At 33.8% G+C, this 26,938-nt stretch overlaps 4 protein-coding genes across 4 annotated transcripts; 1 reads left to right on the top strand and 3 right to left on the bottom strand.

Moving 5' to 3' along the window:
* Positions 1 to 1,583: 1,583 nt before the first annotated feature.
* LOC128874859 (sushi, von Willebrand factor type A, EGF and pentraxin domain-containing protein 1-like) lies at positions 1,584 to 21,465 on the top strand. Its single transcript, XM_054119978.1, has 32 exons — positions 1,584 to 2,588; positions 2,783 to 3,070; positions 3,776 to 4,031; positions 4,256 to 4,453; positions 4,938 to 5,102; positions 6,678 to 6,860; positions 7,129 to 7,344; positions 7,724 to 7,924; positions 8,353 to 8,601; positions 9,026 to 9,274; positions 9,471 to 9,686; positions 10,130 to 10,224; positions 10,331 to 10,625; positions 10,807 to 11,019; positions 11,097 to 11,258; positions 11,736 to 12,032; positions 12,444 to 12,583; positions 12,651 to 12,750; positions 13,059 to 13,272; positions 13,754 to 13,911; positions 14,152 to 14,240; positions 14,698 to 14,807; positions 14,888 to 15,060; positions 15,541 to 15,755; positions 15,841 to 16,048; positions 17,021 to 17,194; positions 17,286 to 17,377; positions 18,664 to 18,800; positions 18,886 to 19,744; positions 19,836 to 19,995; positions 20,076 to 20,264; positions 20,326 to 21,465. Exons 1-32 carry the CDS (start codon positions 2,280 to 2,282, stop codon positions 20,493 to 20,495), a joined length of 6,780 nt encoding a protein of 2,259 aa, XP_053975953.1. The 5' UTR covers positions 1,584 to 2,279; the 3' UTR covers positions 20,496 to 21,465.
* LOC128875000 (uncharacterized) lies at positions 5,066 to 6,006 on the bottom strand. Its single transcript, XM_054120275.1, has 3 exons — positions 5,876 to 6,006; positions 5,505 to 5,625; positions 5,066 to 5,323 (listed from the first exon to the last, which is right to left on the bottom strand). Exons 1-3 carry the CDS (start codon positions 6,004 to 6,006, stop codon positions 5,180 to 5,182), a joined length of 396 nt encoding a protein of 131 aa, XP_053976250.1. The 3' UTR covers positions 5,066 to 5,179.
* On the bottom strand, positions 20,941 to 22,810 carry LOC128874997 (mesencephalic astrocyte-derived neurotrophic factor homolog). The gene is made up of 6 exons (XM_054120261.1): positions 22,651 to 22,810; positions 22,217 to 22,315; positions 22,015 to 22,139; positions 21,785 to 21,926; positions 21,482 to 21,686; positions 20,941 to 21,320 (listed from the first exon to the last, which is right to left on the bottom strand). Exons 2-5 carry the CDS (start codon positions 22,299 to 22,301, stop codon positions 21,511 to 21,513), a joined length of 528 nt encoding a protein of 175 aa, XP_053976236.1. The 5' UTR covers positions 22,302 to 22,315; positions 22,651 to 22,810; the 3' UTR covers positions 20,941 to 21,320; positions 21,482 to 21,510.
* Positions 22,811 to 23,605: 795 nt separating this feature from the next.
* On the bottom strand, positions 23,606 to 26,065 carry LOC128874988 (transcription factor BTF3 homolog 4). The gene is made up of 4 exons (XM_054120250.1): positions 25,802 to 26,065; positions 24,761 to 25,132; positions 24,546 to 24,672; positions 23,606 to 24,464 (listed from the first exon to the last, which is right to left on the bottom strand). The coding sequence occupies exons 1-3, from the start codon at positions 25,877 to 25,879 to the stop codon at positions 24,562 to 24,564; spliced, it is 561 nt and encodes a 186-aa protein (XP_053976225.1). The 5' UTR covers positions 25,880 to 26,065; the 3' UTR covers positions 23,606 to 24,464; positions 24,546 to 24,561.
* Between the last annotated feature and the right edge of the window lie 873 nt (positions 26,066 to 26,938).

The following is a 26,938-nucleotide window of genomic DNA, read 5'->3' as shown; positions in this document are numbered from 1 at the left end:
GAAGAATCTCTCGGCAGAAATCGTCGGCGAAGTACAAGAGCAAAACGAAAGAAACGAGGAAGCTGAGAATCGTGGACGCGATTAACGAGACTTGCGACACGCGACACAAACCGCACAGATTTATTTTGACGAGCGTTATCTGGACCGTGGAGCCGATAAATTGGTCAGAAAAGGCAAGAACGAGGTCCGTGGTGAACGGAGAACTCTAGATCATCGTGTAATCGCGGGTGGCTGATGCGCGCGCGTGGTCTACCGATATCCGTAGAAAAATGATCGACGCGATATGCGCGCGGGTCAGAAGAAAAGTGGTAGCATTTTTCTGACCTCGGTTTCTTGCTAGCTGACGCTACTGCTGCTGCGGATCACGGTTCAACATCCCTCCTACACGTGACATAAACACGACACCCTTCCTCGAACGTTATCGTACACACGTTGGTGAGCTGTCGAACGAGTTCTTCGCACAACGTCCCGTTACAGTGACATATCCTGGATGGAAGACTATCGATTCACTTTGATTTTGAACTAAATACTTTATATGAACGCGTGAAACTTTTAAGGCGTTATTAGCGTGCTCACAAAAAAAAAGAGAAGGTGTTTTTTAAGAATTTTAGTTAGACTTTTTACACATAATGCCGGACATGTTAAACTATTAGGTGTAAACATTGATTCCGTGCCTTTACATTAAGTCGTTTATGGCTGTAATTCAAGAAAGGCTAAATTACTATACTTCTAAGTTCTTAAATTAATTTCGATAGACAGGAAATGCCTGAACTGTTTATGAAGATAATGGCTAACTACACACCTCTACGTAGTAATGAGTTATGTATAAAAAAAAAAAACAGTCGAAGAAATTCACTTTTAGTCACTAAACATGGCAACCGAATGTTTAGCTGAAGAAATACATTCGCGCGTGCTGTTATCTATTAGTTGTCATGTTACACTATTTGTCACAACTGACCTTGATTTATTTCACTAGATCTTGTAGCCATCCTCATTTTTCGAAAATCATAATCTAAGCTAGAATAACTGAAAATTAACTGCTCGTACAGAATGTCAGATAACTCGTTATTTTTCTTAGTGGGAGATTAAAAGGTCAATATTATGTCAATTTGTTAAGTAATCAATAATTTATTGGAAGAAGTTCTATTAGATGTTACATACGATTTATCTGTGACAGTACATTGTCAACTAATGGCCAGTCTGTTCTTAAACCAACGACCCCATCCTTAGTCGAGGAGAACGAATATTTATAAACAATTGAATGTATGTTCTATATCTTATTTTTTGTATAGACATTTCAATTTTTTCATAATTTATATTCCATCTTTGTACCTTCTTAAGTCGTATCGTTAATATTAATTTCTTTATTTTCATATTAATTTATGTACGTTATGATGTATGATGCTTTGAATCTACAACCAGTTACGCAGATTAAATTATTTATTTATAAAGTAAAGGAATTGTACAGAATCCACAATTTTCTGCTCAAAGTAACATGCTGTCCCTTTAATAAATCATACATCCGTCGAGATTTTTGAATCATTTGATCAACAAATATTTTTTTTCGAAAACTAACCCTTTAACTAAAAGGGTTAAAATAGTATGGTGCCTTGAATCTACAACCATTTACACAGATTCGATTATTTCTTTATAAAAAAAAAAGAGGAATCGCTAAGAATCCTTAAATTTCTGCCCAAAGTAGCATACTGCCCCCTTAATAAATCATACATTCGTCGAGATCAGTCGATGAGAATGAACACGTGCGCACAGTATAGACAGAACAGAGAGTCCCTTGTTCTCAACTATTCAGTGCTCGGATACAAGCTCGGATGTTCTTTTACGCGATCCTCCGCGAAGCAGTAGCAGTTTGTCTTAATATATTGACAGTCGATCTCCCGATGTTTCGCCGCAAACAGTGCGTTCTTCGAAACAACTCATAAAACGACAAGTTGCCTTCGTTGCACACGGTTCTAACAACACGTTGTGTGTTTCTCGTATCGTCGATGGCAAGGGACAATCGTTTTAAAATATCCATCTGACAGATGGACCATGAGTTCGAAAGAAATGCGTAGGATCTATGGAAACTGTCAAAGATATGTGTAAACGTCGACGCAAAAGAGACTGCCATCGAGATCTGACCGAATGGACATCGTAATCGTTTTGCGTTTGAACCGCTGTGTTAAATTCATTGGTGCAGAAGGGTTCCATTCTCTGAAGGCTCGGTTAACGGATTCTAATCCCGTGAATTATGCCCTGAAAGTATTTTCTTCGAATCGTGAATGCGAACTGCGAACATGGTTTGTCTGATTGCCAAGAAATGCATAGTAGTTGGACTGTTGTCCCGATTTTTTATCTTTGTTTCATCTCTCAACAATGTTGCTCCATTCGACGTGGGGTTGAACGTCGAAATGACCGATGGAAATACGACGACACCCTTCTCCTTTAATTTTGGAGAAAAGAGAAGCGCAGATTGGCGCGAACTGTCCGCGAGTTTGGAGAACGCCAAGAGATTGTTCAAAAACAAGGCCGACACTCTGTCGCGACTTTTTAAAATTCATATCGATAGATTGAAGAGCCAAACCGACCAGGTAATCCGTAGACTCAGGCTGTTGGATTTTTTTAGAGCATTAGGTGCTACATTATTCGTTAGTAAACGGGGATGTTTAGTTTTTTGTTATAGCTTATTTAAATGTACTCTGTTTAATACTAAAAATATCGAGCTCAACGTATTTGTACTAAAACTACCAAAATCAATTGAAAACACGTGCGAAATGTTTGTTAGGTCGAGTTGGTGTTCCTCGTCGATGCCTCGGGATCTGTCGGTCTGAAAAATTTCCAAAGCGAATTGAACTTTGTGAAAAACCTTTTGTCCGACTTTATCGTGGAACCCTCGGCTACCAGAATTGCAATTGTAACATTTGGCGGAAGGAGGAACATCAGACGCAACGTCGATCAGATATCACGAACTGGTGACAACGACCACAAGTGTTATTTGTTGAATAAACAATTAAACAACATTACCTACACCGGCGGTGGAACTTACACGCGTGGCGCTCTCCTGGAAGCACTTGTAAGCGTTCTTTCTCTCTTTCTGTCACGTTGTTCATTAATTTTTCTTTTGAATTTTTCTTTCATTCTGCAATCGAGTATTACATAAATAAAATTAATGGTACTCTAGTGATTCTAAACAAAATTTGTTTTACAGTAGAGAGAAAAGTTTATTTAGGTGCCTTCGTTTTATATTCATTTGCATAAAAATTTCCTTATGTGTATACATATATAAACTTCTGAAAGAATTCATGTAAATGTATATACATATAAATTCCAATAAATATAAAAGTGAAAGAAATATGCATATACATATATTGACATAGGAAGGCTTATAAGTTTACTGTGGTTGTTAACTTAATACTAATTCTGGTAGTTAGTGTAGTGTACTAGTCTCTCTATTTCTGTTTTCATAAACAATTCTTTTATTTTTCTATAATAGTGTAGAAGAGTTTGGAAATTCTCATATATTCTAAAAGAATATTGAATCACATATGCATTAAAAACCTCTTGTATATATGTATATACATACAGAAAGAATATCATTCATTTATATAAAAGAAGTTGCAGATACTTACAGTGAATATTGAACTAACAAAGACTTGACGATGAGGCTGGGATTCCATTCAGCGTCTCTTAGACAGGATTCACTGTATTTCTTCTACTACGATTGCTTAAACTGTTTTTCGATCTAACTTTCAAAGTGTTTGAACAAATGTTTCGTTAGAGGATTCTCGAGAAAGGCCGAGAGAACGCGGTGAAAGCAGTGTTTCTCATAACCGACGGGTTCAGCAACGGTGGAGATCCACGACCCGCGGCGAACCTTTTAAAAAGTGTAGGCGCGACAATATTCACTTTTGGAATACGAACGGGCAACGTCCAGGAACTTCACGATATAGCCAGCATCCCTGGATTCTCGCATAGTTATTTCCTAGACAGTTTCGCCGAATTCGAAGCCCTTGCGCGGCGAGCATTGCATCGTGGTGAGTCTTAGAAGTCTTAGAACATGCTGTCTTATAAATATGCGTGATTGGGAGAGCGTTGGGGTGAAACAATTTTAATAACTGTTAAAATTAGTAATAATTACAATTTAGTGATTTTGTATTGTGCATGATTGGATATGTTAATTGAAGTTGACGGTTCAGTTAAGAGTTAGAGAGTTAAGAGATATCAAATGACATTAAAGTCTCGTTTGAATTTTTCATAGATTTAAGAACAGGCAAGTATATACCCGTGACAGTCCCGGATAATTGCGATCTCCTGTGCAAGAATGTCAGCGAGGTTGAAATAGAGGAGGGTTGTTGCGATAATTTCGCGACATGTGCTTGTGGAATCACAACAGGTCATTATGCTTGCATCTGTCCCACTGGATACTTTGGCTCCGGTTTCAAAGGATCCTGCCATTGTGAGTTCATTCATATTTATATATATTAATATTATATAAATTAGACACATTTCATACCATTTATGTTTTATTAAAATTCAAGATTCTAAAGTCCCTTCTGGGAAACCCTTTATTTTTACGAAACAACCTTGAACAGTAACGTTCATTTTGATTGGTACAAAATTTTTGTCAGGAAGTGGTTCATTAACATGAGCGTCGGTAATCATATTCATTTGCGTTATATCATGATCTACCGCTTTGCGAAATGCAGCACAGTCGTTTCGTGATCTAAACAATTTATTTAACCGAGAAACAATTAGTGAAAGCGAATGCTAAGCAAATGGAAAGCTGTTCTTGAAGTACACTTCGAATATGCTTCAGAATAATCACTCTACCATATTCTGAGTGCATTTGCATGTTCAGATCTTGGACTAATATTGTAAAATTTAAAAAAACGCCAGATAATTATGCATCAACTCATTACTTATTTTGTATTCTTTTTCAGCTTGTCCAAACGGTACGTACGCTTCTGAAGAAATATCTGGCGATTCTACGTCCACGTGCATATCGTGCCCTGATGCCAATCATGTGACCATCAAAGTACCTGCTACTTCGGTGGAGCATTGTGTCTGCGCATCAGGATTTACAACGGACGGAACCAAATGCGAGGGTAATAAGTTGCAAATGCACATTGTTTATTATAGTATCGTCTCGTTTAACTATCTCGATAATTTGATTTGTTGCTGGCTACCAAATGTAGCCTTTGCCGGCAGCGAGGACAGGTATGTTTCCAGATAAGGGCACTATGTCGCGGAGGGGATCAGGGTACTCTGGCATGTAGGATCCGTATTTTTCCAATTTGAATTTTGGTTTACTTGCAAGCCAGCCATACTGTGGAAATATTCAATTTTAGACATTGTCGATGGTTCTGATAATTTTTCATTTTTATTTCATTATATTTAAGAATATTGAAAAAGGAAGGCTTACAAGTAGATTGTGGATGTTAACTTAACCGTAATTAAATGTAAAAATTAAGTTTTAATTAATTTAAATAAATTTCATTCATTAATACCTCAGCACTCGTGGTAACCGGAAATGGTAAGCACGTCTTCCCCTCTTCTCGAACAAACGTTTCTGTCTTGATTACCGTCTCCTTTTCCTTGCAAAGCTCCTCCAGTTCTTTTTTCAATTTTCTACAGAATCAATTATTCGATTAGTATTATTTCAATTATGTAAAAATGTGTGGATCAATAAATGTCAATATAAACTAAATAACATTGACTGACTTTATCTACTCGAACTAATTTATATCATTTAATAGATATTAGCAATGATTAGTTAATCTAATTTATTTAGTATTTTTATTTAATGAATCCATGTTTATAAAGTTTGATCGTTTATTTTATAAGTACCCTGTATTAAAAACCTAATCGATGTACATACTGTTGTTCGTCCAATAACCATTCGTACGTCTGAAACCATTTCATTTGCAGATGCCTCTGTTTTTGTATTCCTTCGGTTAAATTTTTTGTGGCAGCAACGAAATCGCGAGGTTTGTTGCAACGCGGGTCCATTATTTTGTTCGTTAAGTACGCCTTTTCTCCAAAATAAATTTGTATTCGTTTACAGTGAAGTTAACCATCGTTAAGCAGGTTTAAAGACGTCTTCAAGTTTTATAAACAACGCGTACCGAGTATAAGAAATATTTATTGATCAAACTCTTTAGCTTGCCTTTTTTAAAAAATTTCATATTTTAATATGTTGACTGTTTAGTTGTTGTTTTTTTTCATTTTTACTTCGAATTTCGAATGCTTTGACATTTGTTAAAAGATGCAACTATTGCAGAAATTTTCAAAACTCTAGAAATAAGTTCTATTAATGCAGAAAAATGCAATCGCTTTCCAAATAGTGGACAATATTTATTAATCGTTGTACTTGAACTTACAGTGACTCGTATTAATATTCGGACACTGTAGTACTTTATTCATTATTACAATGTATAAACTGAATTATGGTCAGGTGTACATTGCAATAATGAATAAAGTACTATAGTGTCCGAATATTAATACGAGGCACTGTACTCCTCGTTGCAGGTACGATTTAATAAACGACAAGTTATGAAACACGTAGTATCTCTTGGAATGCTTAGTACCTTTCGAAATGCCTTAAGTCTTATAAAAGTATCTTATATATCTACATTTCATATAAATATCTTGCTAAAATTTTTCTTTTTGATTGTTTGCAGTTATAACATGTCCCAAATTAAAGATACCAGAAAATGGATACTTGGTAAAAGCTGGAGCATGCAGCAATGTCGTTCATGCTGCCTGTGGCATAAGATGCAGAATTGGTTTTTACCTCACAGGTGACAGTATTCGACTTTGTGGAAAGGATGGCAGTTGGTCTGGAAACGAACCAAAATGTCTACGTGAGTCCTATCGAATAATTGTAAATACGTATTTAATAACTTTCGATACAATGAAAAAATTGTGGATTCAAATGTGATGATACTTTGTCGACATTTCACTGTATATAATGCTATAAAATTTTATCTTCATAATTCTTTATAATTGCTATTACTGATTTTAAAAAATCTAATCGTGAATTGATTCAGTCCATCCATCCACATTTCCAAATGTTATTTTGAGCTAATTGTCAAATTGTGTTTGAACAATTGTGTTCTTATGTTTGAACAGTGAAAACTTGTCCAGCCCTCCGAGTCCCGACACACGGTCGAATGCGATGTCAGAACGAAGAGGATCAGCATTTGAGTGTTACAGAAAATTTCACAGCGTATCCGATCGACGCTCGTTGCCAATTCAGATGCAATAACGGTTATCAGCTTCGTGGGAGTAAAATTCGCAATTGTCTGCCTTTGTCGCAGTGGGATGGTCTCAAAGCGACTTGCAAAGGTGAACAACTTAAAAATCATATATATATATATATGCAATTTGCATCTATAATTCTGTGCTACTATTTTTCTTTTTTAATAGCAAATAATTATAATGAAACCAAATAGAGTAGTGTGATAAGAAAATTGTAAATTATTTATATATATAAATTATATAAATTAAATAAATAATATATATATATATATATTTATATGGTATTTTAATATTATATTAAATAAATATTTCTGTATTTAAATATAAAGTAGTATATTTTTCCCGTAGTCTATCCTATATGAATAGTTTCAAAGATGACAAGAAACAGTTGGTTGTAGTTTAAAACACACAATAAACGCATCCACTATCATTATAATTACACTTGCTCTTCATTTTATATTTGCAGCAATAACGTGCGAACCGCTGAAGCGAATCGCGAATGGAAAAATTTTCCCTGAAAGTTGTTCTGGGCCAGAGAAGGTGCCATTCGCTACAAATTGTACGATAAGCTGCAAGGAAGGTTTCGTGCTCGAAGGCCCACGTAGCCGACAATGCGGAGGACGTTCTGGGGTCTGGTCCCAACGACGAAGTGTTAATCGTTGCACAGGTTGTACAGTTATTTCTCTCGTTTACAATGTTAGAATATGGACGATAGGAACTATAATGAATACTCTTTTTTTATATGTTTGCTTTTTCTATTTATAGATTAACCCTTTTGACCCTAGTGGAACATATATGCCCTAATAAATATCTGATTGTCGTTGGTCGAATTACAATTGAAACTCTCAGGAATATATGTTTCAAACAATAAGTATCATTTGCGCTGTGACAAATTCTCCCTTCTTATCTGGCTATACCTTTTGAATTATAATCAACCCTAGTTTATTACAATAAACTCGTGAAAGAGCAACGAATATAATTTAAATAGTAAACAACCGGAGCGAAAGGGTTAAAGAAATAATTTATTTATATTCTAAAGCTGGTTTCGTAGATGAAACTGAAACTTTAGTTGAGTGTAATTAATTTTCTTCGTAGATAAAACGCCACCCTCGATAACATGTCCGCCAGACATCGTCACGCAGAGCTTACCAAAAAAGAATTACGCGTACGTTAATTGGACAACACCAACCGTGTCCGACAACGCTGACGAGTTTCCCATTTTCTGGAGTAAACCTTACGTCACGTTCCCTTGGAAAGTGAAAATCGGCACGCGTACTGTGATATACGTGGCGCAGGATTCAACTGGGAATAAAGCCAGATGCAAATTCAAAGTCAAAGTTCTTGGTGAGTTTAGTGCAGTAAATTTTCTAGGTACACAGATTCGTATGTATGTGATCGTGTTCCTAGTTATGCTTTTATAAAAGGTTCTCTAAAAGAAGAGATTAACAGCTGGCTGAAACAATATAACATTAATAATAAATTCCAGCGATACGTAAATAGCACAGTCTGATTTATCTGATCACCGTAAATGAAGAGTACCTATGTATAATATTTTTTTAAATGTATTAAACACAATGTAGTACCTGCAACAAACTTTTACAAAAATGTGAAGAATCAACTGTGTCATTTCAGAGCACGTCTTTTTAAAAGTACAAGCATACAAAAGTCAAATTGTATAAAATAAACAAAGATAAATGTCCCTCTATAAATTGAAATATTTCTCCCAAATCTTGCTAAACACTTCTAAGCACCTGTTACTTGCTTTCAGACACAGAACCGCCGATGATCGAAAATTGCATAGATCCCCCAGTGTTCTACACTGATAATGGAATCGGTATAAGTAACGTAACTTGGGATGAACCTGGTTACTACGATAACTCAAAAGCTCCAGTGCGAGTGGAGCAAAACTATCGTCCTGGAGAAAGCATGTTCCCAATCGGATTAACAAAAGTGACCTATGATGCGATCGATAAGTATGATAATAAAGCGAGTTGCGTGCTGAACGTCACTGTAAAAGGTACTAAACATATTATTTAAATACCCGACAAAGTAAACAAATTTAATAATTAATTGCACGAACAGTAATTAAAAATTGAAATTAAAACTTATTAAAATACTTTAACAGGTACTTGGGACTTGGGTCGAAATGTTGATTAAATAAAATAATATTCTGGACTGTTTTAATCTTCAATTAATTATTTTTTTATTGGCAGACATATGTCAAGAAATTCCAGCGGTGCTGAACGGTTATTCAAATTGTTCCTCGACGTCCGTAAATGAGACTAGCGAATGTACCGTGGAGTGCGAAGAAGGATTTGGATTTGGAGACGAAGTTCCAAATCTTCGAATTGTGGAAGATGTGTTGCAATTAAAATGCAACACGAGCACTTCGAATTGGACAGAAGAAAGTTACATTCCTGATTGTGCGGGTGCGTCGCTTATAGCAATTTTAATTCAGTACAAATTATCAATATGTAAACACTATGCTTAGGATAATAAAATTGTCTCTACAAGGTATTTCGTAAATATTGCAATAATATTTCAATGTTATCGTTACTGTGAAATTAAAGGATTCATTTTGCAGTTTCCAATAAGCTATTATTTATTTATGAAAATAATTTATGTATAAAATTATGTACGTATATAATTTATGTATAAAATTATGTACGTATATAATTTTTTCAAGCAACATACTATAATTGAAAAATAGTCCTTCCTACCTCTATAAAACTGTGGACAAATAATTATTAAAAATTCCATGTTTATCAAGCTGTTTTTCCAATTTGTAAATGATCTTCTTAACGTAAAATCATTATTCTACAATGAAGACTTCTAATTAATGAAATTCTTTTCTTTATGTGTCTCCCTGTAGAATCAACTCCACCAAAAGCTGTTTCTCAAGAAGGAAGCATCGTGTTGGAAGGAAATACAACGATCGTATGCGACAACTTAACGACTCTTCGTGAAGTAAATATTAATTCTCTGTTTGTATAATTAACTACAGAAAACATCATTTATACTTTTGCGCACAGTAAAACATGAACATACTTTTTCTTATTATTATTTCAATTAGTTGAGCGAACATATCACTGCCAATTTAAGATCGACATTGCTCGATATTTGTGGAAACGATGTCGAGTGCAATATCATTACATTCGATCCTGAATGCGAGGAGAGCGTACTATTATCGGACACTCAATCAAACGTACTAAGAAAACGAAGAGATCTTGCTGTCAAGTTATTTAATAATTTAACAACGACCAATAAAATATCAAAAGGAGACGCTAAAGTGGGTGACAACGTAGATAGAAACAAAGTAAAAATGAAGAAAAGGAAGGAGAAAATAGAAATAAAATTCAAATTTTTAGGTGAGTTAAAAGACATGTGTGAAATGTTTGAAAAAAATTGTAGATAAAGTAAATGTGTTCATTGTATTCAATTAAAACGTGTTTGAGTAATATAATAGTTTTCGATTAAGAAGATGGTCATCTTCAGATAAAAATAGCTTATTTTTCAGAGTAAGTACTTATTCTATGTTACTTTTTGCAGGAAAGATAATCGAGGAAAATGTTGAAAACCCCCGAGAAGGTGTTCAAAAATTAAGACAGAAAATAGAGTCGATGAGCCAATCCGGAGAACTAGATTTGTTGAATAACAAAACGAATCAAGAAATCGCGAAGCTCGCGCTGAATCTGCACCTCGTTTTCAAGAATTTTCAGGAACTTTGCGAGCCAGGAAGCGTTCTAAAGAAGCACACTTGTGGTGAATAAAATCGGTCGTAGTGCTTTCTTGATATCATAATTCGTTAACACTGTATCGATAGGTTTTTCTAATTGCAGTGAAATGTCCGTTGGGCACGTTTTTCAATTCTTCGAGTGAACGATGCCATCCTTGTCCTCTTGGGGAATACGAGGACACTAGCGGATCTTTAAAATGCAAACGTTGTCCAGAGCACACCTCCACGAAAAGAATGCATGCAAAATCTCTGCGCGATTGCATAGGTAAGTGTTGTCCAATATTTAAATCTACTTTTATAGTAAATATCGTTTGTAAACAATTTGATCAAATGATGACCGACAGTGGCTGGTTATATATATTTTTTAAACTTCATACTTTTTAAAAAGAATCATTTCCTTTATCTAAAGTTTTTAATTTTATTATTCAGTCCAAGATTATTTCGAGAAACATCTTTTCTATAATTATTTTTGAAAATAAAAGACTATCATAAATTATTCAGAAAATCAACGATATATAGTTTATATCGTCAAACAAGCCATCAATTTAGAATGAAACATATACTGTAATAATAAACGTATACAATGTACCGTCGCTAAAAATTGATATTTCTTTTTTGAGAAACTTTCTTTAATATCAAATTTTTAATCTCTTTCATACAAAGTAACCAGATAATAGAACAATAGAGAGTTTCTACTGAATCATTAATAATATACATATTAATATTATCCATTTTCATTTAGGTCTATGTAGGCCAGGATATTACTCTCGAAAGAAACGCTATCATGGCACACGTTCAGCTCTCGAACCTTGCTTAATGTGCGATATCGGATTCTATCAACCAGAATATGGGCAAACCCTTTGCCTGTCATGCCCGTTTAATACCACTACGAAAAATCGCGGGACCGATGACATAAATAAGTGTCTATCAGCGTTTCAAATCGAAGGTGATGGTTGCGAGTCGGAATCTTGTTTCAATGGTGCACAGTGCGTACAAGAAGAAGGCGGCTTCAGTTGCGAGTGTCCCAAGTACTATGTCGGTTAGTATGCAATACATTCTTCCTTTTTCTAATAAAATTAAAAGTCCACGGTGGACTCTGCGCTTTGGGGAAGGGGTGTGTCTATCATCTAAATATCTGGGACGAATTAATAAAATTTCACCATCGTATCTAAAAAGTTACACTTCTAATATATGGCATTCCGCGCATCCACTTTTTTCTTAATAGTTATATAAATTATTCAAGTAACTACTCTTCTTGCACTGTATCTATTCTATATATCCAAGGGCATGTACAAATGCATTGTTTATGAAAATTAATTATTTCAATACAATTTTATAAAGTTACGTTCGAAATTGATCATTGTACGAATACTGTCTTTGTTCATATTTCTTTTTGCCAATTTGAAGCATTAAGTATCCTATTGTATAATTATCATTTAAATCTAATTAGGTTCAAAATGCGAGACGTTTCGAAGTCCGTGCGATTCTTCGCCATGCCTCCACGAAGGATCATGCAGCGTTCATGGGCTCCCGAGTAACATAACTTACGCTTGCGTTTGCAACAGTGAATATTCGGGAAGCAATTGCGAGGTAAAACAGCCATCTATCCAAACAACACGGATGAAATTCTACTAACAAGTGATGTTATGTCTCGCAGATACACGTCGACGAATGCGCTGTAAATCCTTGCCAAAACAATGGCACCTGCACGAGCACTGGAATAGATTATAGCTGCGAATGCAAGGAGGGCTTCGAAGGTGGATCTCTTAATAGTTTAACGAGTATTAATTAATTAACCCTTACTCCGTGAATGTTTCTCCGATTACCACGAATCGTAAACCAGGGTCAGTCATTTTCGACACGTTTTTCATTGTGGAAAAGTCTTTTGAAAAATCTGAAAAAATTTGTAAGCACTCTTTGAACGTTCCAAATCAAGTTTAGAATGAAGCATTTTAAGAATGACTTCAAATGAAATATTTCTACTTTTCGAATGAACCTGGTTTAAGGAGTAAGGGTTAATAATTGTACTAATGAATCTCGAGATTCATCGAAACATGTTGTACAGGGGAGTTCTGCGAAATCGCTGTGAATCACTGTGATCATTCACATTGCTTGGAGGGATCCACCTGTCGCACCGTGAACGAAACCTGGCAGTGTTTCTGCAGACGTGGTTTTTTGGGTCGTCATTGCAATTTACTGCCTTGCGATTGGGTTCCCTGTCGTGGGAATTCATACTGCGTGAACATTGAAGAGGAAAACGCGACACGGATGAGTTACAGGTGAATTTTGAATAATTATAGGTAAAAAGGTAGGTGCTATACACTTTTTGTATCATTTTTCTTAATATCCACACATTTGTCAAATGTTACGTATATTATATGTTTAAATCGATAGTTGGTTCTTGGAATAAATTAATGCCCGAAAAGTGATTTTTAACCAGTCTGGAAAGGAAAGGTAATAAAAGTTACAATCTTGCAAACTTGTTTTCAAGAATAAAATTTATTATTTAATCTTACTCGACTTTAAAATTTTGATTGTTTTAGCGATAAGAGATATTTTGATAAAAATTATGTACAAAAAATAGTGAAAATATAAGTAAAGTGGTAGATTTATTTATATTTATTTATATTTTCATTTTCATCATATTTATATTAATTTATATTTAACGTAATAAGTTTCAGTTTGTTCAAAAATTGAAACTAAAAATACTGTGTACCATAATACACAGTCTTAAAATATCGGTTTTTCACGATTCATTAGATGCGAATGTATGGATGGCTACACTGGAGAAAATTGTTCGATGCCTGTGAATCACTGTAGAAGCCTTCCATGTAGGAACAATGGAAAATGCCACGATGAAATTAGTAATTACACTTGCACGTGTCCTGTACCATTTACAGGGCCGAATTGTGAGACTGGTAAGTACAGTCTTAATCAATACAGGATGTCTGATAACCGATAGTTCAAGCGTCGATATGAAATAGACAATGTTTTACTTTCACTTAAATTTCATTAAAATTTAGTTCCCTTAATTATTATTCTGTATATACCACAAATTATTGGACACTCTGTAGATTCTATCACCTCATATATGCGAAACTATGATCTTTTCTGTCGACTTTCTTTCTCTATTTCTTCAAAGGCGCGCCTATTTACAGAATTGTCATCCGATTACGTGATGCACTTCACCAAATCGGGGACGACAGACTACGCCAGTATGAAAGGCTCTGCGGTGAACCTTTTGGAGGTAGTAAATCATGTAGATAAATAAATGAAATGGAATAATAGGTGCTAAGTGACAAGCAATTATTATTTTTTATTGTTAAATATCACGTTGGTTGTTTTATTAGAAATTCATAAACAATGTAGATATTGGTTTAGTATGAACAATGAGATATTTTCCGCAAACCTTATTTAACAAACTATACTTTCAAATGTCTACCAGAAATCTTAGAATGAATCGTCATTTTAGCTTTTATTTTTGTGCAGCTTTATTCGCGTTTCTAAAACAGTTGAATCTAGCTGAACAAATAATAACATTCCCGTATATGTTTATCATTGAAATTGTTTTTACCGACAAACTATAATATCCAATAATGAATGAAATATAAATGAAAAACTCGATTTAATTCTAAAACTTTGACCTAATATTGTTTAAACATCTTCCCGATTTATTTCAATTTCATCTAAATATAAATTCTTAGTTAACAGTATGCTTGTGGCTGCAATCAAAGGACACATTTAATTATGGCACGGTGTTGTCATACGCTACACGACATTATGACAACGCTTTTACTTTAACCGACTATAACGGGTAATAAAATATTCCTCGTGAGAAAAATAAAACACAGCTTTCACTTGTAGCAAGGATACATTAACATTTTAATTTTGTAGACTTGTAATATACATCAATGGACAGAAAGTGGTGACGGACATTAAAGTAAACGATGGCTACTGGCATTTCATATGCATCACTTGGGAAAACGGAAATGGTTCTTGGAATGCGTTCATGGATGGATTTTTGAGAGACAATGGAACTCGCTTGGCGAAACGTAGCACCGTTCAAGGTAATAATTTGTTATTAAGGAAGCTAGTTTAGGTTTATTCTTAGGTAAAATATGTATTAGTATTTATTAATGAATCATTTACATTTTCAGTTTAGTCATACATTTTTGAGACCTTAATGACTTTTAATTGACAACTACTTATCCTAATATCGCGTACTAGACTAATTTTTATTCTAATTTTATTCGAATTCATTTTATAATTCAAATTCTAATTTGAATTTAATAACTAGTAGGTGAGTAGTCGTGTATCTTTTACTCATTATTCAAAGTGTCTATAAAATGTTTAAATAAGAATTTGTTGTCCGTCTCTGCATATGCGATTAAAACATAAAACATATTAGAAAATTGAAACAAAGTTCCAAGATACAAAATTAAACTAAAGTTTGAATTCCGATACAGAGAATATACAATAATTGAATTTTATAAAGTAACGTGAATCCCTGTTACTTTAAATCGCAAAATAATATTATTTGCAATTAGGTAACGGAACCTTCGTCATAGGACAAGAACAAGACCGCGTCGGAGGCGGGTTTTCCGAATCAGAATCCTTCCTGGGTAAATTAACATTGCTAGACATTTGGAGCACAGTTTTAACAGCGGAGGACGTGAAACGTTTATTCAGTACCTGCGAAAAATACCACGGCAACGTAGTCGCCTGGTCACAGATGCAAGAGCACGTGCGCGGCGATGTTGCGGTAATTGTGAATTCTTTTTTATTTTCTATAACATCGTATTCTTCATACTTTCGCGAAGACTCTACGAAGCATTTCACGTTCTTAGATATTAAGCAGCCCGTTTTGCCGCGGTTGTCCCTTACCAGTTGTACCGTTTAAAGGTAAACTAAACGTCACCGAAGACTCGTCCGAGATTACTTATTACTGCGACAACGGTTACGTGGTGCGATTTCGCGGCAAAGAGTATCGGGCTTTGAAAGTCAAGTGCCTTAAACAAGGACAATGGGAAGGCTACTATACACCGGTTTGCGTCAGTAAGATGAGAAACCTTTTTTTATTCTGCACCTTGAAGGAACACGTCAAATAAAAATTGTTGAAATTTGAGATAAATATGTGGTCACCTAATTAATATTTTCGATTATTGTTTGAAATATTAGGTTGTCCCGAAAGTTTCTTTCGCGAGTTACACTCAATTATTTTATGTGGTCGTGTTTATATATAATAGACAATCTAATTTCATAGATATTCATGTTGTAATAGTAACGGAGCAAAATGAATCGTGCACAATTCAGTAATGTAACATAAAACATAAAATATTGTGCATGTATTACTTATTAACAAAGCGAAAGAAACTTTTCGGACAACCTAATAGTAAATTTTATGTGATTGATACAGTTTGTCTCTTTAGTATGTTAATTCGCAGAAATATCGTCGCACAAAGGCAAAAATACTTACAAGGACACAAGTATACGAGAATTTATTTATTTTGAACAACCAAGCAATCCTTACAATGATTACTTATTTTAAATAAATATATTGTGATGAATGAAACAAGAAAATAGTCCATAAAATGAGCTCTTTCACTGTCCCTATTTAATTTTTTAATTAAAGTCCCGACAATGTTTGATTTGAATGAAGAAGTGGAAAGATCGTCAGAATTTGTACATCCTTTCAAATTCGAAGAAATTCCTGTAGCTATTACTAACCATTGTACAGAAAAATCTTAAAATATTTCTTGAATTACATCATATTTTCAGGCATTTCTATGAGAAAATCTATGTGGAACTTTACGAAGATTATACTGAAAACTAAATACATTACTTTTGCATTCATAAAATTATTCCCTAGGCGTAAGAATATTCAAACAATCCCACGTTAAGAAAAGAGCTCCTTTTGAGAATTATTCTTCACATTTCATTTATTAAATAATTTATTAAATTTTAATTTATTAAATAACTAAATTCTCTTCATTCAACCCTCGGCGATAACAGTAATTTTTATTCAAGGAAGAAAATGTGGCTTTCCGGGATACTTTCCACGAGGTCGTGTCCAGGGAAGGTCATACTCCTTTGGCGATGAAATAAATTACGTGTGTTTGACCGGTTACGAACTCCGAGGAAATCCTCGTAGAATTTGTAATGCCGACGGGAAGTGGAGTGGACGACCTCCAGTCTGCATAGGTGAAGATTCTGATTTCTCACTGTCATAGTATATTCTATTATCCAGAAAGTAACATTTACTTAACATATTTTTACCATTTTTTTGCGACAGGGAGAACGTGCAAGAATTTGCTGGCTCCAGAAAACGGAGACATTGAGTACGTAATAGAAGAATACGAAAGGGACGATCTTTCGATTTTGCAGGTACGTTCATTGTTACGTTTTTTTCTTACCGATGTAATTAAGAAAATTTATAATCAGATTTGCAGTGAAAATTTTAAACGATTGATAACTTTGAAAAGTAACGAATTAAGTGGTAATCCCTTGTGTTTAAATGTATGTGAATTTGTTACGTAGGTTGAATAAATTATGCCTTTTCAGTACTAATAAACTTACAAATCGATTCGTATTAAAAAGATATTCAGCTGAAACTATTTGAACGATTACCTCAATATTAATTTTAATATTTTATCGATGATGTTAAAAATTCGTTTATGCATACTACATTTACTAAATTGTGACTTGGAAATGCTTTTCTTGTTCCAATATACACGTAAAGCTTTAAAATACATTGAAGTAATATTATTACGTGGTTGATCGTTTCCATAATTATTTAATAAATGGATAAAACATGTCAGAAGTAATTAATGTTCGCATGATTAATTCAAACTACAGTCTTTATTCGCGCGTTTCCACAGTGCACTAAATGGCCATCTAGCGGTGAATAGACAGAACTAAAATCCCGACCTCCGTACAGCGCACCACCAGAAAAACGCCCAAGCTTGTCCTCGAATAGTTCCTATTTTTAACGTTAGATGGCGCTGTTTACATTGTTTTTTTACCGACAGTATGGTAATGTATCGACATTATGGTAACTTACCTACAGGTGTCGGTAAAAAATAAAATTAATGGCGCCATCTAGCGTTACAAATAGGAACTATTCGAGGACAAGCTTAGGCGTTTTCCCGGTGGTGCGCTGTACGGAGGTCGGAATTTTAGTTCGGTTTATTCGCCGCTAGATGGCTTTTAATTCGAATAAATATTTAAACATTTTTTTATATAATTTATATTATATAATCTAAAATAATACGGGTACGTATGAATACAGTAACGTTTAAAGGATATTTTACTTCAATTGCTTCATATATTTTTTTCGTAGAACTGTAAATAACAACTCGTATATTTATCTTATCGATTATCGAATGTAGTCTTATTAGAGTTAATTAATAAGGAGAATTAATTGTCTCGTTGTATTATATACGCTCTATAATGATTTTCTTATTTAGCCTTATTATTTGTTTTACAAATTGTAAATTATAAAAATGAATGAAAAGCAGGCGACGATAAGCGAAGGGAAAGAACGGAAGAGGGAAACTAAGCTTCTATAAATGCATAACAAAAACATATCCATGTTAATATCCAATTATTTCACTTCATTGGTGGACACATAATTAAATGAAATCAAGATTTTTTACTAAATTTCACTTCAGGTTGGACAGCAGCTCGAGTTCAAATGCGACCACGGATTTCGTCTAGTAGGGGAGCAATTTCTAACGTGCTTAGAATCAGGAATATGGGATCACGAGAGACCATCTTGTGCGGTTTATGGGTGCCCACCACCAAAAGAGTATGCTTTCTGTACATTTGCAATCGAATGTGAATTGCACTGTTTTCAGAAACATTGAATAAATTTTATTTCTGTATTTACTCAGAATCAAACATGGGTACTCAACTTTTTCCGGTTCGAACAATCTGCACGATACTTCCGCCACAAGCCTCAACTTACAGACAACCAATAACAGTCTCGACAGGAGCTACTATTTTGATGATATCGTTGCATATTCTTGTCATTTAGGGTACAAATTTCAGGGCAACCATAATTTGTTGGCTGAATTTAGACTTCAGTGCACAGAGAATGGTACTTGGAGTGGATTCGTTCCCGATTGCGTGGCCTTAAAATGTCCCTGGCCCGGTATTGTAAATAAAGGCAAAATATTATTGAAATTCCAAGACGATACAATCGAACTTTCTAATGTAACAAATGAAGAAATCACAACGAAAGAAAGAGGAAAAGAAGAGACAGAGAAACAGTTTCTCGTTGGGTCGCAAATTCTAATAAAATGCGACGCAGGGTATAAACTAATTGGAGATAACGTTAGAACTTGCACTGATAAAGAAGAATGGTCGTCAAAGTTCGCGTCTTGCGAACCTCGTGAATGTCCCGTTCTAGATCATCCACTTTTGCGACGTTTTAACGAAGAAAGAATTTCGAACAATCAAAGTAAAAAAAGAGACAATGAAAAACATTACAATGAATCCTACAGGAATTTAAAATATTTTGTGGAGGGCTATACTTACATGAAGAAAATAATTCTCACCTGCAAAAACAATGTTAGAATCAAAGTAGCAAATGGAAATATTAATGAATATATTTCCAATTTAACATGGTTTTGCAATGAGGATGGAAAATGGGAACTCAAATATTTAAAATTAAATGAAAGCATTATTGAAAATTTGTTAGACAATAAAATTGGGGATATTTGTCAAGTATTGATGTGCCCTTTAGCCAGAGTAAGTATTATAGATATATGATCATTTTGATAAATTTATTTTTAAGGACATTGAACACTGATCAAAGAAACTAAGACTGCAGTGCTGACAGGTTCCAGAACATGGATACATAGTTGGGAATAGTAATAATTATTCAAGAACTATAAACAGTACCATTACTTTCAAATGCCGTCATGGTAGTACTCTAGAAGGTAATGAAGAATCTGTCTGTCTCCCAAACAACACATGGTCTGCTATCCCTTCTTGTAAACGTAAGAAAAAAGTTGTTATTGTAGGACATACATTTAATAACTGTTATATAAAATGATTGAGCAACTATTATTCATTTTAGCTGTAACATGTGGGAAACCACCAACACTTGCAAATGCAATGTTAAAAGAAGATAGTGTTAAATCAGCATATTTTTCATTTGGTAATATGATCACTTATCAATGTTTGCCTGGATATTTGATGTTTGGGCAACCAAATGCAAGATGTCTTGCAAATGGAAAATGGTCCAGAGTGTACAGTAAATGTACAAGTAAGTACAATATTCTGTAACATATAGTACATTGTATTTTACCATTTATCAATATTTACAGAACTCTCATGTAACAAACCCAAACTTCCACCTGGAGTTACTGTGCATGGTCGTTCATACTTGTATCAAGATCAATTGACTTATGTATGTCCTAACGGTAAAAAACAGGGTCTAATCACGTGTAAAGCGGATGGACATTGGAGCGAATCGCCGATTTGCGACGAGAAATAATAAAAAGAATTCATGATATATTTAAAAATTTATGCGTGTATTTAAAATTAGAACATTGTAGCAAATTTGTCTGAGAATTTTTTTTATTAAATGTCAAAATTATTAAATTTTTAATATATTATAATACTTTTCCATTTTACATCCCATAAGTTGTTTTCACAAAGTAATATCACTGTACAAGAGATAATCTACTAATAATGAATGTGATCGTTATTTGTAAAATATTATATATATATATATAATTTCGGAACAAAATAAAACAGTTCTTGAAACTCGTCATTAATAGATATACGATATTGAGCATTTCATAGACTTACTTTTATTACTTAGCTTATATGATAGAAACAAACTTCTTATCGATGTAAAAAGGTAATGTATTATTACATGTTAATTAAAAAATTAGTAGATCTATATGAGTGACAAGTGTAACAGAAAAGAGAAAGAATAAATATATATATAACAACATATTATTAATAGATCATCACATATACACATTTGTTGATATAGTACACTGCATTTTGGTACAAATAGGATTCATACGTGTATAAACGCACTGTATCAGAATATCTGAGGAAGAGCAATGAAAAATGAAAACATGAAAATAATATGTAGTATGAAAAATTTGAGTCACGTTATTTGTCTAACATTGGTATGATAAAAACGGAGCACCTTTTATGATATTCAACATGTATTAGCATGGCTACACTAAAAACCATTAATGCTCTTAATAAATCTTCATTGCTCAGTATTCCTAAGTATTTTGAATCATATCTACGGTATTGTTTAATTCACAGTTTAAAAAAGAATAATGTTTAATGCCTCTTCCTGAAATTTAAATGCATATATCTGCCTTCAAAAATTCATTCAATTAAAGTGTTTACAAAATGATATGTACACATATACTCAGATACGAATATATGTGCGTTAAATACTGTCAATCATTTTGTAAAAAAAAAAAGAATATCCAAAAGCTTAGCCATACTAACAATAATTTATCTACATCACTGAACACTTTTTATAGTTCTGATTTTGAACTATGAGAATATTTAGGTTTCAGTTCTTCAATTCGCTTAATAAAATCTGTCTTTTCTATACAGCCATCACACGATTCATCCCAGTCATTTAAGATTTTTTTCAAGTCACGCACCTTCAGTTTCTTCAAATCGACGGTATTAACATCAATTTGTTTTTCTGAAATTAAATAATATTATTATTTAATAACAAAAACATACAACTTAATTGTGATTATAAATATAGTAGATAGTAAAAATAGTTAATAGTATACATACCAAATCTCAAGTCACATATTTGAGCATCTTTCTTCTTCAGTTTTTCACATATTTTATTTGCAGGCATAGACCATGATACAGGTTTACTTAATTCGCCTAAAATGCCTGTTGCAGAATCTTCTAAACCGCCTAAATAATAACACTAAAAGAAAAAATATATTTGAAGTAGATATAAATTTATGACATGTGTTGTAAATTGACACTCTTCTATCATGAATAAAAATACTTACAAATCTGTTTTCTTTAGACTTGGTACCCTTACAAAATTCTCTGAATGCTGCTTCTATTTTTTTGGTATCCTTTTTAACATCGTCAGATAAAGTATTAACAAATTTTTGCACTGTAGATATACATACTGTAACAACAGAAAGATATTATGATAAATAAGAATTAAACAATTAATGAGAAGTAAAAAAAAAAATATGTGCTTACCTTCGCATTCATCATTCCTCAGGGCTGTTACAGTACATATTACTCCAATACAAATAAACAGTGTTAATAGTAGCGAACTATTCATTGTGAATGTGTACTCTGCACAGAAACAATAATAAAATACAATTCTATCCTATTTGAAACTGTAAAAATTTGTACAACTATTTGTAGACTACAATATCGTTTTCCACCAAAGAAAGTATTAGCAAACTAGCACAATGTTTATAACAATATTTTTTCTTTAAATAAAAATATTTATTTCTGTCAAACTTGAATTTGTACAGACGCTAGTCATATTAATTGTTTTACTGGAATAAAAGGTTAATTCAGAACACTTGATGTTAATACATTAGAAAATGATATACATTAATAAGAGACTGCTTACGTCTACAATGTTTACCAGGTTAACAAAGCAACGATAAAGTTCAACTTACATACTGCTATGCCAAGAAAGTAATTCGTATATCACGTAGAAAATATTTTCACTGACTCGTAACGTAAACACACTAAAACTTCTAATTCATGCGCTTCTTATTTTAACAAATTTCTTAGCGTAACTACATCGGTTTATTCCACGCTTGGCTTTATACACGTTGATTCTGTCAAAAGCCCGGAGAATCCCAGCTGGCGTACCCTGATTGGTCGGAATGGACCATGACTCATGTGTAACATAGCCTATTCTGATTGGTTGTTAAACCATAAAAAAAAATGGAAACTAGGATCGTAGGGATGTAGGGTCTCGTAGGGATTCTACATAAAAGAATTACGAACATGAATACCGAACTTAAACAACAAAATAATTTATTTAAACAAGAACAATAAAACAAGGATTAACAGTTTGAATTCAAGGAGCTGGTTGGGAACACGTTTGAACTGTATGACGGTTGATAAGGGAATGTTAAAAATAATTGCAACTAACGGAAAAATGAATTACGCGTAAAAGAAAAATGTAATTAAAATCCGCTACGTTTAAACGCAATAGCCAATTACAAAAAATTATTAATGTGAAGTATGAAACATGCGTGAAGAACTATCCATGTGAAAATCGATAAATGTGTGTAACCCCACATTATTGGCATAGCATCTGCAATCTAGTGTCGAAAATAGAAACTATCTTTACCACAAACTTGAGTGTTTTCCCACCGATGGCGCCAATGACGAAAAATCGATAATTATTCCTACATTAACTATTAAAAAGAAATAATAAATTCGATATATTAACTAATATATTGTACTGTTATAAAGCAGACTCGTTACGAAAAATGAAGAATAATTGATTAAAAGGTATCTGTATATTCAATAAACGTGAACACAGAGTTATATACACACACACACAAACGAATAATATAAATTGTAAATGGACAATGCTAAGAAACGTATATTACTATACATAGTGGCTCTTATTAGTATATTTCCATAATTACACTGTTATTACAGATCTATTCTATCGATGAAAATATAAATATTGACAAATTACGATTACAATGTATCAGAAAAACATGAGATTTTAAGTAGAAACCCGCATTTCCAGCAAATGAATTTATTCCATAGTTTACATTACAAAATATTGCACCCCATTTTCCACGCTGGAAAGCTGCTGCAAAAAACTGCTCTTATCCGTAACCGTTATTGACTCCATCAATTAAAATAGAGGTGACTTAATAGTTCACGCATTTTTTTGTTTTACTCTTGTTATACTCTATATAAATTTTTTTCCGTCTGTGTAACGTCACTGCAAATTATTGGAAGGGTACTATTACCACTTGCCGGAAACTTTATTTTATTTTACTAATCGATATTCCTACAGATTCTTTGAGTTCGTTATCGTCAAACAAGAACGCATACGAACTCAACACGACAATGAAGAAAGTGTTTATGAATAAAATCGTAATTTTACATCGTGCTTCGCATGAATGAACAATCGAAATTAAATGCTTAAAATTCGAACACCGGGTCTCGTACACGATTAACAGTATTGTTAACTCGGGAAGAGTAAGATCATTTCAGCTGCTTCAAATCAAAATCTACAATTAGCAAATGCAACACAGTAAAGAACATCTTCCATAGAAACTTTTGATTTCTGTAACAGCTCGTTTTATTTCTTAATAACTGTTACTTATATAGCATTATCATAGGGTATGTCAAATATTTATAACGTATGTATAGTGATACTTCGTTTACGCGTTGCTTTTCGCAACTTGTATATCTCAACTTGTCAGTTACAACTGTATGTTGTAATACGAAATAGCTGTAAAAAAAAAAAATAATAAAAAGTTGAAAAACGATTTATTTTTTTCAAATTACACAGTATAAGAGTTTCAAACTGTACCTTGATACTGAATGCTTTAAGCTTCAGGCGTGGCTAAAGGGGCTTCTTTCTTTTCATCATTCGTAACAGCTTCTTTTTTGTCACCAGCTGCTTTATCACTTTCATCTGTTTCCTTTTTAGGGGCAACCTTCAAAATTTAAACATCACCTATGTATTCAATGCTACTACAAAATCAATTCTTTTCTCTATTCAATCTATTCAAATTCATTTCTTACCTCCTCTTTACTAGCTTCATCAAAATTCTCCACTAAGTCAGGCACCTCATCGTCCTCTTCCAACGTTGCTTTACCAACCGTGCTACTAGAAACCGTACTCGCTAATCGTTTCAACTGTGTAACTCCTTCAGGTCCCAATTGGCTTATTATTCCTGGTAGCATGTCAGTTATTTGTTTGTTGTCACCATGACCAGTAATGGCAAATGTGTTGGCAGACAGACTAGCCTGAGCTTTTGGATTATTAAAATGAATGACGGTACCGTCATCCTTGATCATATTAACCTCCTCTATGCCAGGAACTGTGTTCACGGATAACTTTTTCAAACAACTTTGTAGTTTTTTATCATCTGTGGCAGTAGTCGCGTGCACAACCTACGAATGCATTGAATATAAATAAAGGACATTAACATCTAAAATAATACGGAGAATAATAAATACATTGAATGTTTGATACGAAATGTTTATAGAAACATTTTTCAAACTATTTCATAATGTTATTCACATGCATGTCATAAAAGCGCGTTGAATATAATTAAATGACATTAATATTGAAAATGATATGCGGTGTAATAAATATACTGATTTCATATCAAATTTTTACAGACATAAAACACCAATATTTACTGTACTTCTAAACATCATGATGTTAGCAGTTTGATACGAATCTCGTCAATAAACTGAAAATTCAGGTTGCAATCACAAATCTATACACGAGGAACCAATAACGCTAACTAATCTCTGATAAACAAAAAGTGAAAGTAGAAGATCGAAAGGGCAATACTACGAATACGGAGCACGTGCAAGTAATTTACAATCGTAATAAACGCGTGTCTTGAAGAATGCAAACGGAAAACTTTGGTGTCACGCAAAAATGATAATCGGTGGTCGAGAATCCAGCAATTTTCATACACGACCGAAACGCGTAAATCGTTCCGATTGACATTCCCATCATGAAATTCTGCGAACACTACAACTCGCGGCGCGACAAAATTGGCGATTATTCCGTAAGTTCGTCTTTGTATTCGAAATAAATTTACATACCTTCTTCTTGCGTCGGGGTGTTCCCTTACCGCCGATTCGTACTTGAGCCTGTAGCTTCTTCAACTTTTCAGGATTCATGTTAACCTGCCTCTACGACGATCAGAAGCTTTCGACCTTCCGTCACCAGAATCGAACAGACTGAAAGTCTGACGGGAAACTTTTGCACGATAGAATTAGTTGAACGCGACCGGCAAGCAAACACGTGCTCTCTATTCGCCGAAAGGGTCGAGAAAATGGAAGTGTACGCTTCAGTGTGACCAGATTTGCCGCAATTTTCACGCATGCGCGTAAAAAATGGCACCAGTAAAGTGCCCTGATCGAATAATAGCGGGTATCGTATGGTCCACTATTCGACTGATTTAAAAAATTACATGAAATTTTTTAGAAAACGAACGACCAACGAGCTGAGGAAGAAAGAGACTGTACGATATCGACAACAAGTACTGTGTAACATCAATTTTATACATTGTAAAGTTCCGAATGTCTAGAATCTATTTAAAAATTTGCATAATTGATTGCTTGTTTGTTTCTTTATGTAAGAAGGGTACCAGTCTTGTATGTGTTTTTTTTATTCATATCACATTTATATTTGTTTCATTAATCCTTAATTTGTCACATTACATTTCTTTGTATGCTGTGGCGCTGGTTTATAACCAAACTGCATAATTGATATAATAATTTAAATTGATTTCTAGCTTCGTGACGAGATGTAATTTTAGTATTTAGAAAAGTGAATTGTTCAAGAAGTACATCTTTATATGCTAAGTGGTATTTTAAAACATTTTTAAATGTTTAGGTGAAACCTCTTGAGCGCATTCAGAGCATTATTGTTTTACCAAAAAGCTTCACGTTTTAATACGTATATTTATATAAATATAGGGCAACAGTTTCATATTCTTTTCGATAAGGGCCCATTAGATTTCAGCGCCCATAACATTCACTATGCACGACGTTGTTCTTGGTCGCGCATACGCGAAAACTGCGACAAATCTGGTCGCTCTGGTACGTTTCTTTAGCACTCTGCGTCAGAGACGACTTCCGTAAGGGCACACTTCCGTTCGAAACGACCAAAAGACTACAGCAATTGATTGTAAATAATATCGTTCGTACTTGCAGTTGATCGTAGTCGACTCGATA

This window comes from Hylaeus volcanicus, chromosome 1 (genome assembly GCF_026283585.1).
Source record: "Hylaeus volcanicus isolate JK05 chromosome 1, UHH_iyHylVolc1.0_haploid, whole genome shotgun sequence".
Lineage (NCBI taxonomy): Eukaryota > Metazoa > Arthropoda > Insecta > Hymenoptera > Colletidae > Hylaeus > Hylaeus volcanicus.
This window is presented reverse-complemented; position numbering and strand designations above follow the sequence as displayed.